The following is a 16,055-nucleotide window of genomic DNA, read 5'->3' as shown; positions in this document are numbered from 1 at the left end:
GTGAGGTTTGTATCATGTGATTAACTGTATATGAGTTGAATGCAACATGAGAATTATTCAACATATTTAGTGTCACCATGGGGTGACCACAGGGGAGAAAGACAGAGTTAAACAGAGGAGAGGAAAGTAAAGCTAGTTAGGGGATGAGTAGAGAAGGGGAAAAGGGAAAGCTGAAGCTGGGCAAGGGGAGTGGAAAGTGGCTGCCAGGGGAAGGAGCAGAAAGAATAGAGGTATATATGGGGTGGGGAGGATTTGCAGGCACTTCCAGTGAAGCTAGAAGAAAAGCAAGAGAAAGAGAATAGGAAAATGAGATTTCCTCTGTGTGTCCCTGTGGATCTATTTGTGTAGCCCTTAATCTCAAAATGTCTCAGTATTCTTCATGTTGTTAGAGTAGACAAATACAGCCAACTTTTTGGGTGCTTTGTGTTGCATTTCTAAGCAAAAGAGTGACCAGAAATTTAAATTAAAGGTCTATAAGTGTGGTTCTTTGAAGAAATACAATGGATGTGTATAAATCTAGAGTACTGGACAAATAGATGTTAATTATCTGTCACCAGATGCTCTGAGATAATCTTCAGGGCTATATAAGAAGTCAATATCCAAACAAGTGTTACTGATTGTATACCCTCTGGTTTCCTGCTGTTGAAAACTTCCTTAAAGAACATTCATTTTATATTTTGATATTTGGCTTGCCATTAAGATGGCTTGACATTCAGATGATCGTCATCTTTGCATTATACTGTAAATTGCCTTTAGGCCTAAAACTTTTAATGGTTCACTTACTTTTGAACATATACAAGTTGAGAGACTGTATATTTAGTGGATCAAAGTATATGGTTGTTTATCACACTGTTATGGACGGTTGAGAATAAAAATATCAAGAAAAAGTTTACTCGGCCTTCCTCTCTTCCAACTGTTGTCTTCTATAACCAGATTATGTTTAGGAATCTCTACCAGTGTGCTTGTCATTCTATCTCTAGAATATATATAGAAATTAGATACTGTAGCACTCTGGAATTTTAGCCAGACCACATAAATAAGAAAAATGTAATATTTTAAAATTAAACCTAAACATAATCCAGAAGGTTCAAGGGATGAAATTAAATCATTATGAAATCTGTGTCTTAACCTTTGAGCCTGATCTTATTTATTCTAAATTAAAAGTCTACAAAATGAATATAAGGAGGAAAATTTGCAACTTCTTGATCTTCACTTAATTTTCTCTTTCTCTTTTTTAGAAAAAAGAAATCCACACAATGAAAAAGGTTAGTAACTGGAAAAATAAATTGAAAACTTGGGGGAGGGGATTAGGTCTGCTTTCAATTTTTTTGCACAATCAATTATATTTACCCCATATTTCTTTGAAATGTGATTGAAATATATGAAATATAGAGCTTATGTTATAGCCCTGCCCTTTAGATATTGGGTATAATTTTGTTCCTGCTACCTGAAGCTTTGTTCAGGCTTCAAAAGAAACGTCAACTTTATGCCAGTGTAAGGGAGCAGGATTGTGCCTTTTGGCATCTCCTTCAGATGTCCACACTTACGGCTGACTTGTGCAGAGGACTCTATACATGCAGTTGTGTACATAAACAACCTGTGAGTTGAACCCTTTTGTAAAGCATCCCTCATGTTGTATACAGCCTATGTGCATCTGCTTGTGGGTCTGGCTGCAGATGTCAGTCATTGGACATGATCCTATATTGTGCCATGTAAATATACTTTTGAACTCATTAACAAGGCTTAATTATTACATTGGCCGATTATGCCCAGGGTGTTTGCTGCATGGTGGAGGTAAATGTCTGCCATGGCAAAATTTATTGTACCAACATATTTTCTCTAGCCCCACTTTCACTTTCCACTCTTCACAGCAAGCAAATCCGCTTATAGCACAATTTTAATTTTGCTTCACTGTCAGAGAGGTACAGATTAGCCAGTGGGCACAGCTTTGTCCCAGACATCTTCCCTTTACACATAGCCAGCCTACCTAGTCTTACCCCCCCCCCACTCCCCCATGCTGCTTTGCACACTTCTCCCTCGCCCTCCTCCCTGTTACCAACTACTTCCTGTTTCTTGTTTTGACATATCATTTCTATTGCCCTTGACCTCTCACTCCTGCACATCTTTTGATGTAATAAAAGTTAAATAACCATTTCAATAGATCAATAAATCAATACAAATACTAAAAAATGTAAAAATAGTAAGATTAGTCAATCAATCCAAAAACCCAATTTGCTCCTGCATTTGATCAACAAACTGGGTCATCTTTAGCCTCTTATACACAAGCAATCAGTGATTCCAGACCACACTAGGAAAAACCCATTGGTCCTGACGCTTGGGGTTACAGCTCATCAGGACATGAACAATCGTAATTGTGGGGATCTTAGCAAATATTAGATCAAGTCATTCTGTGGTTTTGCAAGTTTTCATGTCACCATTACTCCCTCCAACTCCACTTCCCAATATAAGAGACATCAGTGTTTGGGCAGATGCCTTATTCAAGACTTTTTAAAAATAGTTCGCCTTTTTATGTCAATTTATCAATTGGTAGATTGCTATATCAATCCATAGATAATATTAAAGATAAAAATTAAAGATTATAGTGAAAATTAAATCACACATGTGCAATAGAGAACCCATGAAACATCACCCCCCTGGACGCAAGCAGAAAGCTAGCTGATGGGTAACGTCTGCCCCGCTGCTACAGGGCAGTGGGTAGTAATGCCAAACATGCCCCAAAACAAAGAGTCCCCAGCCAGTTCTCTGTCACGGGAACCTCACCATGCATAATCTGAATTACTGTAATCCATTGCATCCTATAGTAAAAATATTTTTTCTCCCTGAAATTAACTCTAGATGCTACAGGAAGATAACTTGACAATGTTTGAAGTAATGTTGCTTTAGCAATCCATTTAATCCGTTTTAACACATAAAAGCCAAAATGCTTAGTGTTGAAATGATACACTTAAAAATCCTGCAAATAAGAGTGACATAATTCTTAAATGTGAACATCTAACCTGAGCTTCAAATTCATATGTTTATAGGGCTTGTGAAAATGTAATATACATTTTTATTTTGGAAGCATCTAAATAAGAAACGATTTTGATTTAAATAAATTATAAGTGAACCTTTTTCTTTGCTGAGTGAAATCATGATTTAAAATAAATCCATCTTGCTCAGAAGTAGGGCATATTACCAAGTAATATGTGAGGTTACAACAAGTGGTGATAGATGGAGTAAGAACAGAGTACTGTGGTATAAACAATTTTTCATTCCCTACTGTGACTTTAAATCAGACTTCGCTATTAATGTCCTTATAGATAGCTACATCATATCAAATGTCAGTCTTTCTGTGCTGTTTTTTGCTTTTAACATAATTGTGATCTTCATGTAAATACTTTAAATCTTGCTTTAGAGTAACTAACTGTGCAATTCAAAGGGGATGAAGCTGCATCGAGAGCAGCAGAAAGATTGTGCTGGCACCCATGCCACCGGTGCCATGCAAAGTGGCACAGACACTGGCACTCAGCAGCTGGCTGCCACCTCAAATGCCATGCTGGTGTGGAGTGAGGGAGTTTTAGAGGCATCCCAGAGGCAGAGATGATGTTAGTTGGCTCCACTGCCAGTACTATTAAGATATATGTAGTAGACTCATTTTACCTTTGCTGCATAGATTCCCAGGCTTCATAGAGCAATTCTATATTTCATTTCATTTATTCGATTGATACCCCACCCTCCCCCAGCTCAGGGCAGCAAACAAGCAAATAACATCAAAACGCTAATCAAATATCAAAACAGCAAATATCAAACAAACAAATAGCAAAACAGTAGCATCAATAGACATAAATCCCCAATATCAAATCTCAAAAAGCAAGAACATCAGTAATCATGACATAACAGCATAATAACATTTCATAACATAGTAGCAGAATAACATCATAACATAACAGCACAATAACAGACTATAGCATCTTAAACATAATAATACAGTGGTGGCGAACTATGGCATGGGTGCCAGAGCTGGCACTCAGAGCCCTTTCTGTGGGCACGCGTGCATAGAGTTCATCATGTGCGGGGGGGGGGGCGGAAAATCACCCCCACACACACCCCTAGGCTGGCCTGGGCATGATCCTTTGCCTGGGAGTAAGCTCGGTTGCTGGCATGGGGCTTGCTTCTGAGTAAACCCTCCTAGGGTCGTGATTCATCCATTCAAAGCGTTGCACGGTTGCTTCACCAAGCTTACTTTTGAGTAACATGCGCCTCGGAGCCAACCGTTTTTTCTAAACTGAAACCTCAGCATTCAGGTTAAATTGCCGTGTTGGCACTTTGCGATAAATAAGTGAGTTTTGGGTTGCAATTTGGGCACTCAGTCTCAAAAAGGTTCACCATCACTGGAATAATATAACATCATAAACAAAAAGAAATGGCTCCACCAATGCCATCCCCGCGTCCAATCCCACCCCTCCCAACCTATCCCCACTAACTCATCTGCTAGCTCAAGCAAAAAAACAACACTAGGACTCACAGTGGATCATCTAAAGGGCAACTAATTGCTAAAGGCTACAAAAATTGAACCACCTACTCCAAGCCTACAAAATTAACTGCTACCTAAGCTAAAAAAACCGGCAAGATTTGCAAAAGGGGTTGACTACAGAGTTAAATTACAAAAGCTACATATTACAAATGAGAATAAACTACAAAAGGGGATTGACTGCAGAAACTACAAAACTACAGACTACCATCCCCAGACTTTGGAAAGCCATAGAATCCCCTCCATATGGGAATAAGCCATTGAGCCACCACCCAGCACCACAGCCGCTGCTCACAGGATACCTGTAGCATACAGTGTTGCCAGGTTTCCACATCAGCATATGATATACTTTGTACGAAGATTGGTTCTATAATCTGTACTTAATGAACCTCAAGCAAAGTGCCCTATGACTTGATAGTTACTGTCTCCCATCTTTTAATTTCAGTGCTCCCCCATGGTTACTTAAAGCTCCTAGTCCCCTTTTTAGTTTCTAAGATTTTTGTTTTATTTAATATTTGTTCTCATTCCATCCATTTTTGATGTTCCTATCCCCTCCTACAGATTTTTACACACACACACACACACACGCGCGTGTGTGTGTGTGTATAAAATTTTGATATGAAATCAGACTTACACTGTTCTGTGACCATAATAAAGATTGATTTGATCTTGATTTGGTGTCACGGGCACCACATGAACAATCCCTGACATAAGATCATTCCAATAAATCAATTGTAGAACAGAGTGATGTGCATGACATATACTTGCTCCAACTACCCTTGATAATATTTTTCATTAGTATATATATTGATGAATAATATGAATGTGTATTATTGTGGCTATGTAACAGTGCTTAAAATAGTAAACCTGAAGAATGTGGCTGATATTGCTTTCTGCTGCACCATAAAATCATTTTTCTCAGCCAGCCACTTTGGGAAACTAATATTAAATCAGTCTACACATTCTACACGATAGTAGAAATCATTATTGCGGACAGTGTGCTGCTAATGCAACTGTTTTGTGCTGTAGTTAAGTGGGGCTTTAAAAATGCTATCTTGTTTGAGATAAGTTTATGTATGTCTGTACAAGAAAATAGGGTATAACTTGATTTTCTAAATGGCTTCTTTCCTTTACCATGGGTTTACTTAAATCAAAATTGTCTTGGTTTTATCTTCAGTGTAGGTTTGAAAAAACCATAAAAGCTACTTTAATGCCCAATCGTTACATTTCAGATTAGCACTTCACCTCTCTTTGTGGCAGGTTGAAGGACTCAATGTGTCATTTTATGGGCTTATCAAATTGGCTCATTAAGTGGCTAAGGGCATTCTTCTTGAATGTAATACAAGAGCTTTGTATTCTTCCTCCTCCCTTTCCTCACCTGACTCCCTGAACAGCTTTTAGATTTTCAGTGCTGGAACAGAAATTTAGAATTACGAGTGGCTTTGTGTGTCAATATGCATAAGCACAGATTGTTTCTAAGTAGAGCCTTGCAATGAAACATGGCCGTGTTGTACAGTTGATTTGAGACTTACTTGACTTGCAGACGTGACCTCTGGATCCCAGTATCAGTCTGTAACAAATCAGTGGCTTGTTAAACAGCGTTTTTGTCTCTGCTATCCATTGCAGATGTTTTATTGTGTGAAACAAATATCATGGAATTTGCCCTGTTGACATTAGACAGGTCATCATGAAGCATTTCAATATTTTGTTTCTGACACTATACATTGAGAATTAGTTCTTTGTTCTCAGTCTCAACAAGTTTCCTGATGCACGAAGTAGAGCGTGATCTATTAGCCCTTAACGGAAGGGGCCAGTGGTGCTCTGAGCTGCCTAAGAACATCCTTGTGTGTATAAGAAAGCTGCAGTACAATTTCTCTTGCATTAGAGTCTGATAAGAGTTGGCACCTCAATTTGTGTTTCTCCATTAGGCTGGTGCTATGTGGTGTATTTTAACAGCAATTTGGCTGCCCTTTATAGTTGTAGCCTGTTGAGTATTTGGTTCAAGACTGTTTCTGAAGTCATTCTCTGGACTAGTATTGTGAAACTGGTAGCACTTTGCATTCTTGTCCACTTTGTATTGAGCAGATATGGCTCAATATGGCTCAGTGGCTCAGATAATTCTTTTTAAAATGTAGGCACAACAGTTTCTTAAATGACAATAAATATGACAGTGTCTATAATAGCTGTGAAACCAAAAAAATCCCATCTTCTCGTATTCTTGTAATGGAGAATAGTTTGTAAAGTGACCCATAATGTTTAGTTCGTGAACTACTAATTTTAGTTTTACAGTTGAGCTACGATGCAGAACAGAAAGGTAGGTGGTAAATGTATTACCAACTTGAAGATGAAATGGCCAATCGTTCTATCTGTGCATTCGTTCCTCTAATGCAGGGGTAGGGAACCTGCGGCTCTCCAGATGTTCAGGAACTACAATTCCCATCAGCCCCTACCAGCATGGCCAATTGGCCATGCTGACAGAGGCTGATGGGAATTGTAGTTCCTGAACATCTGGAGAGCCGCAGGTTCCCTACCCCTGCTCTAATGCATACCAGTGCTATGTGACATCAGACTACTATATAGAATATGGCTTAGTCCAGGACAGTTTTATTATGTGTTTGTGTTAACAGGTATACCCTTAAATTTAGGAAATGTTGCCTCTTAAATAACTACCCCAAAGGTCTGTCTCTTGATTTATTATGAAATAACGCTGTTACTCTTTTATACTTTTATTTGTATATTTTTGAACTAACCACCAAATTTTGTTTGAAGTTCTGCAGACAAAGATGTATGGAAAAACTTTTCAAGGAGTAATGTTGTGATTGTATATTTTCCTCTCTGTCATAATTCTTTGTACATGTTTAGGGTTTTGTAGTAGTCTGTTCTTATACTTTGTCGTATTAATATCATCTTCATCAAACTTCTAACTAATTAACCTTGCTCTGTGCATGACCTGCCAAAACATCAGCTCTAATTTAGTCCCCTGTGTTTTGTTCTCCGTTGATTAAAAAGGTTTAGCATATGACTTAATTGTGAAGAGACGTTTGCACATTGTCTGTGTGATACTGAAAGGGAGTTGGGGGTTAGTCAGCTTGATAGTTTTCGTTTATTATTTATTTTGTGGCACCCATTCCCTGGTCCATGTATGCAGGAGTGGGAGGTCAGGGAATCTTCTCTTTGTCCACGTTTAACAATGTGGCTGAATTATGGAAAAGCCTGCCCTCTGTTTTGTGTATATTTTCACATTTGGAAACCTTGTGTTGTTTATGAAGACACTGGTGATTTGTTCCTCAGTCTCCCTGTGGAGTTGGTTCCGTATTACAATCTAATTCCACGTCCATGTCGCGCACTCCTGAGCCGTTAATTTGTACATTTCGATGCAGTTTGTTTCATCGTGTTCTTGTAATCCAAACTGAATGTAACGAGCTGTGTGCTTTTGGGACCCTGCTTTGCCTTGCCAATTAGAACAAGTGGTTACTGAGAGAGAGTATGTTTTAAATAAAACATGGCACAACTGAGTGGTATTGTGAGATCCTCTGGGAATAAAAGGAACTGTTTAACTCTTTCTCCCTCCAGAACAGAGACCAGCATATAAGAGGGTAATATTCAGATGATCTTTCTTTTTAAACAGGTAATTAAATCCATGTTTTATTTCAGACCTAATGTTTGTTGGTGGCATGGAACATTTAAACTGTGCTGACCAGTATGTAGCATTGCACATCCAATCTAAGATATATTGACAAGGCTTGAGAGGTTATATGTTCTGTGGCTGGAAACCAGTAGCGACCTGTATATAAAAAGTAGGCCTCAGTCAAGCATATCTGTTGTGAATGGTGGAATGTGTCAAGGAATTACTTAAGAATGTACAAAATAAAATATGAACCATTTTTTTTCCTTGTAAATACTACTTTGTGACAAGGTTGTTTGTACTGCACCAAGTCAATAGAAAGAACCATATCTTTCTTTTGGTACATTAACGGTGGGATATCGTAGGCCTTGTCCTGTTTGGAAAGAAACAGTAGATGGAGGTGACATACATTTGGGGTTACTTTAAAATAGGGGGGGCGGCTATTTCTTTCTTTGTGATCTACTAGTACATTGGACATTGTAGGTTTTCCAGGTTTTGTGACCATGGCCTGGTAGTTTTTGCTGCTAACTTTTCACCCACTCTTTTGGCAGGCAAAACATTAGGAGCAAAAACTACCAGAGTTCAGCCACGTAGCCTGGAAAGTCCATAACACTGAGTTGATTCTGGCTGTGGAAGTCTTTCAACTACATACTGTTATATTTTTGACATGACATAATTGGCAGCTGTGAATAAACACTGGATTGATCACTGATTGGAGCGTGAGTTTGCCAAGACTTTCGCTGGAATTTTCTGGACGGCAGCATGTCTGCATAATAGAACAAACAGAGCACACATACGCGTTAGGGCACAAGTACATGGGAATTGCATTTTCCCCATGACTACTTTAACATTGAGGATTTTCTTCCCATTTGGGAGTTCTGTTTCAGCAAATTATACTCTCCTTCTGCCTCCACTGCTGATAATACCAATGTCTTCCCTTTGTGGGGCTTCATTATAGCAGTTTGTTTCTTCTACCTTGCATGGGTAGTTGAAAGTTCTCTGGTGAACTGGAAGAAGAGCCCTTTCAATATAACTGCTAGATTTTACTTTCAATGCTGCATAACTGACTGGATGATTAAAAATGGATGATCATGACTTGTAGATAGATTATCACAACTTGAACCTTATCATTTAATCACATATCACAGCTAGAACTACACTGTACCCCCCCAAAAAAGTGTTGTGCAGTGTAAAAGTCAGCCGAAAAATTTAACAAGGCCTCTATCCCAAGGAAGTTACAATACAAATTTAGATAGTAAGGAGGAAGACTAGAGAGAGAGGTAGAAAGCTGAGACAGTAATTGAAAAGAAATATCCTCATGGCCATGCCTATCCAAAGCACAAAAATAACAGCATTTGGTGTAAGAAACTATGCCTCCTCTACATCTATGACAGAGAAGAATGTTTTAGTTTTTTTCTGCTGTCCCTGACTCATTCCTTTGTTCAGTGAAGGGATTCTCTCACTTATTGTAGCCTTTAAAAGACAGTGAGACATAGTTTATCATGTTCCCTGGAAATGACTGAATTTGGAGCTATTGCATCACCTCGCCTGGCTCCCAGGGAGCAATGGAGGTGGGTGAATATTTTTTTTCTTTCTCTTTCCTTTGCTGTGGTTATACAGCCAGGCAAATTCCATGAACATCTCCCACTAAGTAAGTTTGCCAGAAATCTTTGTGACCTACTGTGAGACTTAAGTGTACCTATGAAGCCAAAAACCTCACCATTCCTCCCTTCTTGGAGTTCAGTCTTGACTTTTTCCTAGTCCCCCTCCCACTCACTCAGTTTGGGGCTACTCCAATTATGTTCTCAGATCAAGCAAATAATTCAGGGAAAAAGAAGAAAAGCTATTGCACAGCTGCTACTCCATTTGTGTGATGTTCATGATATTTGCTGGGCAAATGAAATAATCCTGGGATCAGCTCACCATAGTTGTTTCCCATTGACTGAGATAAGTTTGCATGACAAACTCATTCATGATAAAGATTGCAACACCCCTTTTCTGATAGACATACTTGTCTGGTCTGCTTTTAATGACAAACATCAAACATATTTACTATGGGTATTAAATACCCACAAACTCTGTGGCTGTTTGTGAAATCCATTGTTTCTGCCATGTGAATTATTAGGCAGAAATGAGAAGAGATTTAGGCTGGAAAATTTTTATTCTTTACTGTGGAAAACCATCAAATTTTAAAGTTTAATTCATTGTTTCATAATTGACACTGCCAATAAAATACTAGGCTTGCTTGGGAGTTTCCAAGTTGTAATTAATATTTTTCATGTGATTTTTCCCCCCCCTAAAAATTGGGTGGGAGTATTGCACATGTTTGTTTTATTGGGTAGTCAACCGGATTGGTAGGGAATTGTGTTTCTTTTCACATGATTGAAGAAAAATTGTGATTACTAATCAGAAAATTGAACTAAGTGCTACAAGTGAAGAATTACCTCAGTGACCTTGGTGGACCATATGAGGATACCAACCTTAAGTTGGGTCTTGGGGATCTTCCAGAATATAGCTAAACTCCAGATTATAGAGATCAGTTCCCTGGATACAGTAGCTTCTTTGGAGGGTGCACTCTATGGCATTATACCCAGAGGTGGGATCCAACCAGTTCTCACCACTTCTCTAGAAGTGGTTATTAATTTTTTCTGAGTGCCAAGAAGGGGTTACTAAAGCAACCTCCCTGCCCAATAGGGACTGGAAGTGTGTGTGTGCAGCTGCGCCACTGTTTGAATCCTACCACCCTCGGAACCTGTTATTAAAATTTTTGGATCCCACCACTGATTATACCCCACTGAGGTCTCTGCCTTCCCCAGGCTCCATCCTACCAATTTTCAGGCTTTTCCCAACCTGGAGCTAGCAACCCTGTGCCCCCCCCCCACACAAGTGACCACTAGGTACCTGGCAACCCTGCATTGATGAGAGGTGGTAAATTCTGTAGCAGTAGCTGAGTGGGCAATCACATACACAGTATATCATGCAAAGTTCTTTGTGATAGAATCAGTGTGTCAGTTTTCCAAGCTTGCAGTTCCCCCCCCTTAAATTTAAATAATGTATGTGGTATTGGTTCTACATTTTTACCAGTTGTATTCCCGTAAAATTAATTTCCACATGAAGTTTTAAATTAGATTGGGAATAACAGCCTTTTTTTCCTGAATCAAATATTTTTGTTCAGGTATTGTTGCTATTATAGCATAAAATTAACATATCTGGTAAAAGCATTTTAAAAGTAAGACAAAATAAAACATGCTAAATCATACTCCACCCTACCTATGGTATTAGATTATTCTTTTTTTTTTGAAAAATGGCTGGAAATCAGACATTTCAGACCTAGTGAAATGCCTTTAAAATGGATGAGAACTTTATCATTGCCTTAATGTTACATAAATTATATATTTTTGGAAACTTTCCTGCCATTTTCTTGTTGATGAATTTTGTGCTACATTCTAGAAGAGTAATTCTTCATAATTAATATGAAGCTACTTTTGCATATGTACATACTAGTGAGTTCATAGAGAATTAATACTCTGAGAGCTATCCTTCCTGTATACCTGAGCCCCAAGTATGTCATAGTATTTCACAGTATTTCACAGAGGTATTTCACAGAGAGTATTTCACAGAGGTGGAAAATTCACAGCTTTCTCAGTTATGAGTTATGAAAAGGTCATTTACTCATACTTTAAAACCTCTTACATTACATTATTTCAGAGAGGCACTTCTACTAAAACCTATGCAGTCTGACTGCGTATTTATTGCGAAGGTTATGACACATAAGCCCTTGTACCCTCAATTCCTGAATCTGCAGTCACCTGATGTTTATATATTCTGCTCTGACTACTTACTTGAACATATCCCAATAAACTTACCTGGATTAATTTGAAATGTTTTATTGTTGAGTACTACTTGTAACAACAGTACAATCTTGAAGAAAAATGTGACATTCTTTTTATTTAGGCGTTATTTATTTGCACTTTATTATGGATAATAAATGAATTATGGATAATAAATGATCCCCAAGACCTTAATGAATTCTGCAGGGCCTGTAAGACTGAGCTTTTCCGCCGGGCTTTTGGAGAGACCAGCCACTGATTGGTGCCCCCTCTTCCTCCCCTCCCCCCCTTTTTAATTTTAACAATCTGGGGCTTTGTTGTTCCCTTTTAGAGGGAGTTTTTGATTACTGGATGCCATCTATTTTCTGAGCTGCTGCTGTTGTTTATTTTTATGATTACATATTGTAATCATCCTTAGGGGGAGGGCGGTGTATAAATTTAATAATAAATAAAATAAAATAAATAAATAAAGATAACAGTAATAACACATTCTAAAGAACATTGATGAAACAGTTGTGTGAATGAAAAACAATAACATTAACCAGTAGTGTTCCAAACCTAGGTATACTTGGATCAGTGGCAATTTATGTAGTTACATTGTATAGAGTTGGTGTGTTCAGTGAAATATTTAACACACTTTAGATTTGACTAAAAAAATCAGGAGGGAGCTATATTTTGAAGGTAAATGTGATATTCTTATAGCAGCAGCATGGTAGTAGTAAATTTGCATGCATCCTGTTGAGTTCCACTATATCTTCTCAATTCTAAACCTTTTGGGAAATGACTGTACTTATTGAAACATATTACATATAAATCTACAGATTAGTTATGTTCTGTAAGGAAGGTCACAAAGTGTCTCAGAAACATATCAAAAAAGTAATGAAACACTGATTCATTCTTTCCCTATTTTGTTTTCCAAATAAAGGTTAAAACTAGAGTAGTATAATGGAATGAGTGATTTCTGTTGCAATCAGTGGGGAAATGAAACTACTATATACCCAAGCTTATGGGGTTGTATGGACACCAAGTATCCAAGCATTGGAGCATTTTGTGTTTTAGAGCTTTTTTTTGTGGACACCACAAAAAATGGCTACACTTGATCATCTATCTTGAATCACAGGAACCAACAGTCCCCAGATAACTTTCCTCGTACTCTAGTGTTTCATTTCGTCGTTGTTCCTGGGTAAATTTTGAGTACATATCCTAAAGGTCATCTTCATTTAATGCTATCTATTATTTTCAGCTTGTACATGTTAGGGAGCAGGATCCCAATACAAATGGAACTGATTGCCAGGTGAAGGGAACCCCCCCCCCCCCCCCCCCGGAAACATTCTTTATCACGTTATGTGGGTCAGGGCCTGATAATATGGAAGGCACTTACCTCCAATCAGGATCCATTCTTCATTCTGTTCCATGTAATTGTTTGAATTGTTTACTTTAGTGTTAAAAATTCATATGCTTGAGAATCATTTCTGTGCTCTTGGTATTTGTGAGCTATTTAAAAAACAAATAACGCTATTGTCAAATAGTGTTTTTTCCTGTAGGCATCATTAAGGAATGCTGTGCATGGTCATTGTAGAGTATGGGCTTACGTAAATGCCATTTAATTTTAGCTTCAAAACTAACCTCTACAATTATGCAAAAACCCAGAAAGAGTAACTAGTGAATAGACTTAAATGCATCCGTGTAGTCCTCTGCATAAGGACATGTCCATAGTGTGAGGGTAGGTACATACATTGTTTTTACATTGTTGTGGGTTATGAAAGCATGAAGGACTATAGTGAATTCAAGACACTATCATGGTAAAGCATTTGTCACTTATGGAATAAAATCAGAATTGGTTGCTTCCTGCTTCCTCTTCTCTCTTCTAAGTAGCTTTCTATAAGAACAGCACATTGTCCATCTGATAAACTGTGTGGGCCTTTTTTCCTTTTCCTTTTTGTTTGCAAAACAGTCTGAAAAATGATTGTGAAGATAATGATGTTTCTGAGCTGTGATGATTTCTAAGGTATTTTTTATAAAAACCCTAAAAATACAACACATTCTGTTGAATAATTGGTATATAAAAGGACACTGAAAATCTCTCTTTAACATGGTAAGATTTTGTGCAACTAGTTTCTGAAACTGTTTAGTTCATCAGCAGAAAGAATGTGCAGACAGAGATGCTCAATATTTACCTTTCTGTGATGATAACTAAAATCCTTCCAAAATCCAGCTACTTTATATTTGTTCTGTTGAATATGGGTAAATTTTATCTGTAAATGCAGAACCATGCTAGGCTGATGGCAGAACTCAGATCTAGCAATTATATACACATATTTATTCAGCCCTTGATAGAAAACTCATTATCTAACATTAGAAGATATTATATATCAAGTAAACAGCTAATGTTGTCCATCTCGATCATCATTGACAATTCTGAGATTTCCATATTCCACTTTACCAGTCTTGTGTCAGTATGAGCTTCATAATCATTCACTGTAAGTCTCGCAATTAAAAACATATATTCAGAGGCATGTCACAGTAGAGCCCAAGGTCTTAGTAACCTCTGTATTTTCACAGTGAATTAGTTCATGTTTTGCACATATTAAAGAGTCTCTGCCAGTATAAGGAACATTGTTGTAGATGCGTAGCCATCGTGGTCTATAGTAGCAGAACAAAATTTGAATCCATTTTAGGAGACCAACATCATTTCCCAAGGTATAGTGTTTTATGAGCCAAACCTCACTTTGTCAGATAAGAAACATTGTTGTCTATGGACTCCTTTGTGAAAGCACTCTATACAGTCAGCTGCCTGTGCTAGATTTTTGTCCCAGGATTAAAGCTTTTTTCAATTTAGAAGATAAGAATTTGTCAACTGCTAGTCCAAAACTTCATTGCTTAGTCTGAGTGAATGGAAGAAGATTAGAGATTGTATGACTTACATGTTGCCACTTTTGCCTTAAGTACAATGTATGTTATTATTGCAATTCACACATTTACTTTGTGTGGTTTGCAGTCTTTGGCAAAGTGAATCGCAGCATCTGGTCTCTAAAGGCCTCAAAATTACAATTTTTTTTCTGAAATTAATGGCATATTCTGGTGAGAGGGTGTTTTAAAGCCACTTGCAGGTGACTGTGTGGTTTATAATACTAGTTTCAAGTCTGCCTATATTTGAAAGAGTCTTCTGATGGTGGAACTTATTCAAATATATTTCTGGTAATACAAACATTGGGATCAGTGTATGATGTGTTTCGGGACAATAGTCTGGATTGTTCAAATGGGCATTGCTTTATATGTGTGGAAAGGCTTGTAGATAATTGATAAATCAAGAAAGATCAGAATTATAAAATGAAAGTGAACAATTCTGGTTGCATTTAAAGGGTAACTGTAACTGGCAGTAGTTTAACAGTATACTTGTGTTGTATCCTTTGGTGCCTTCATTATTACATCTGCATATCTGATTAAGTTTTAAAATACATGTTTCAAAATGCCCTAGAATAAAACTGAAGACAGTGTTCCATACCCATGCCCCATCACTAATAATCATGACAGCAGAGTTATACGTTTGACAGTTAAGTGCTTTGTGCTGTGTTGCTCTAGAAACAGCATGAGAGCTGTGATATACTAACTAGGGCAGCGATGGTGAACCTTTTAGAGACCACGTGCCAGGGGCGGAGCAAGGGGAAACTGCACCCCCGGCACACGTGCACCCTGTGCCCTTACCACGCCCCTGTCCATCTCCGCCCTGCCCAGGAATGCCCCTGGAATGCTTCAAAACACCCCCGCCATGCCCTCGTCATGCCCTCGTCATGCCCTCGCAGGATGTGCATCATGCACCTCTCTCCCCCTTGGCACTATGCCACTGCCGAGTGCCCAAACTGGGACAATGGCACGCATGCCCACAAAGAGGGCTCTGAGTGCCACCTCTGGCACGCATGCCATAGGTTCGCCACCACTGAACTAGGGGGTACAATTGTATATGGAGATCCCATTAAAGAAGGTGAATAGATTTTTATTCTTCAAGATTGTGCTAGAAACCCTGATTATCTATTTACCTGGCTGTATTTTAATATAGTGTTTTGCTGTG

At 38.2% G+C, this 16,055-nt stretch overlaps 1 protein-coding gene across 2 annotated transcripts in view; it reads left to right on the top strand.

Annotated features, from left to right (window-relative positions):
- ZFAND3 (zinc finger AN1-type containing 3) overlaps positions 1 to 16,055 on the top strand; it is a 202,011-nt gene that overhangs the window by 50,068 nt on the left and 135,888 nt on the right. For both annotated transcript variants that reach the window (XM_048518825.1, XM_048518737.1), the window contains exon 3: positions 1,239 to 1,265. In XM_048518825.1, the coding sequence (XP_048374782.1) occupies positions 1,239 to 1,265 (27 nt within the window). The remainder of the gene's footprint in view (positions 1 to 1,238; positions 1,266 to 16,055) is intronic.

Source organism: Sphaerodactylus townsendi, linkage group LG01 (genome assembly GCF_021028975.2).
Source record: "Sphaerodactylus townsendi isolate TG3544 linkage group LG01, MPM_Stown_v2.3, whole genome shotgun sequence".
NCBI classification, from domain to species: Eukaryota; Metazoa; Chordata; class Lepidosauria; order Squamata; family Sphaerodactylidae; genus Sphaerodactylus; species Sphaerodactylus townsendi.
This window is presented reverse-complemented; position numbering and strand designations above follow the sequence as displayed.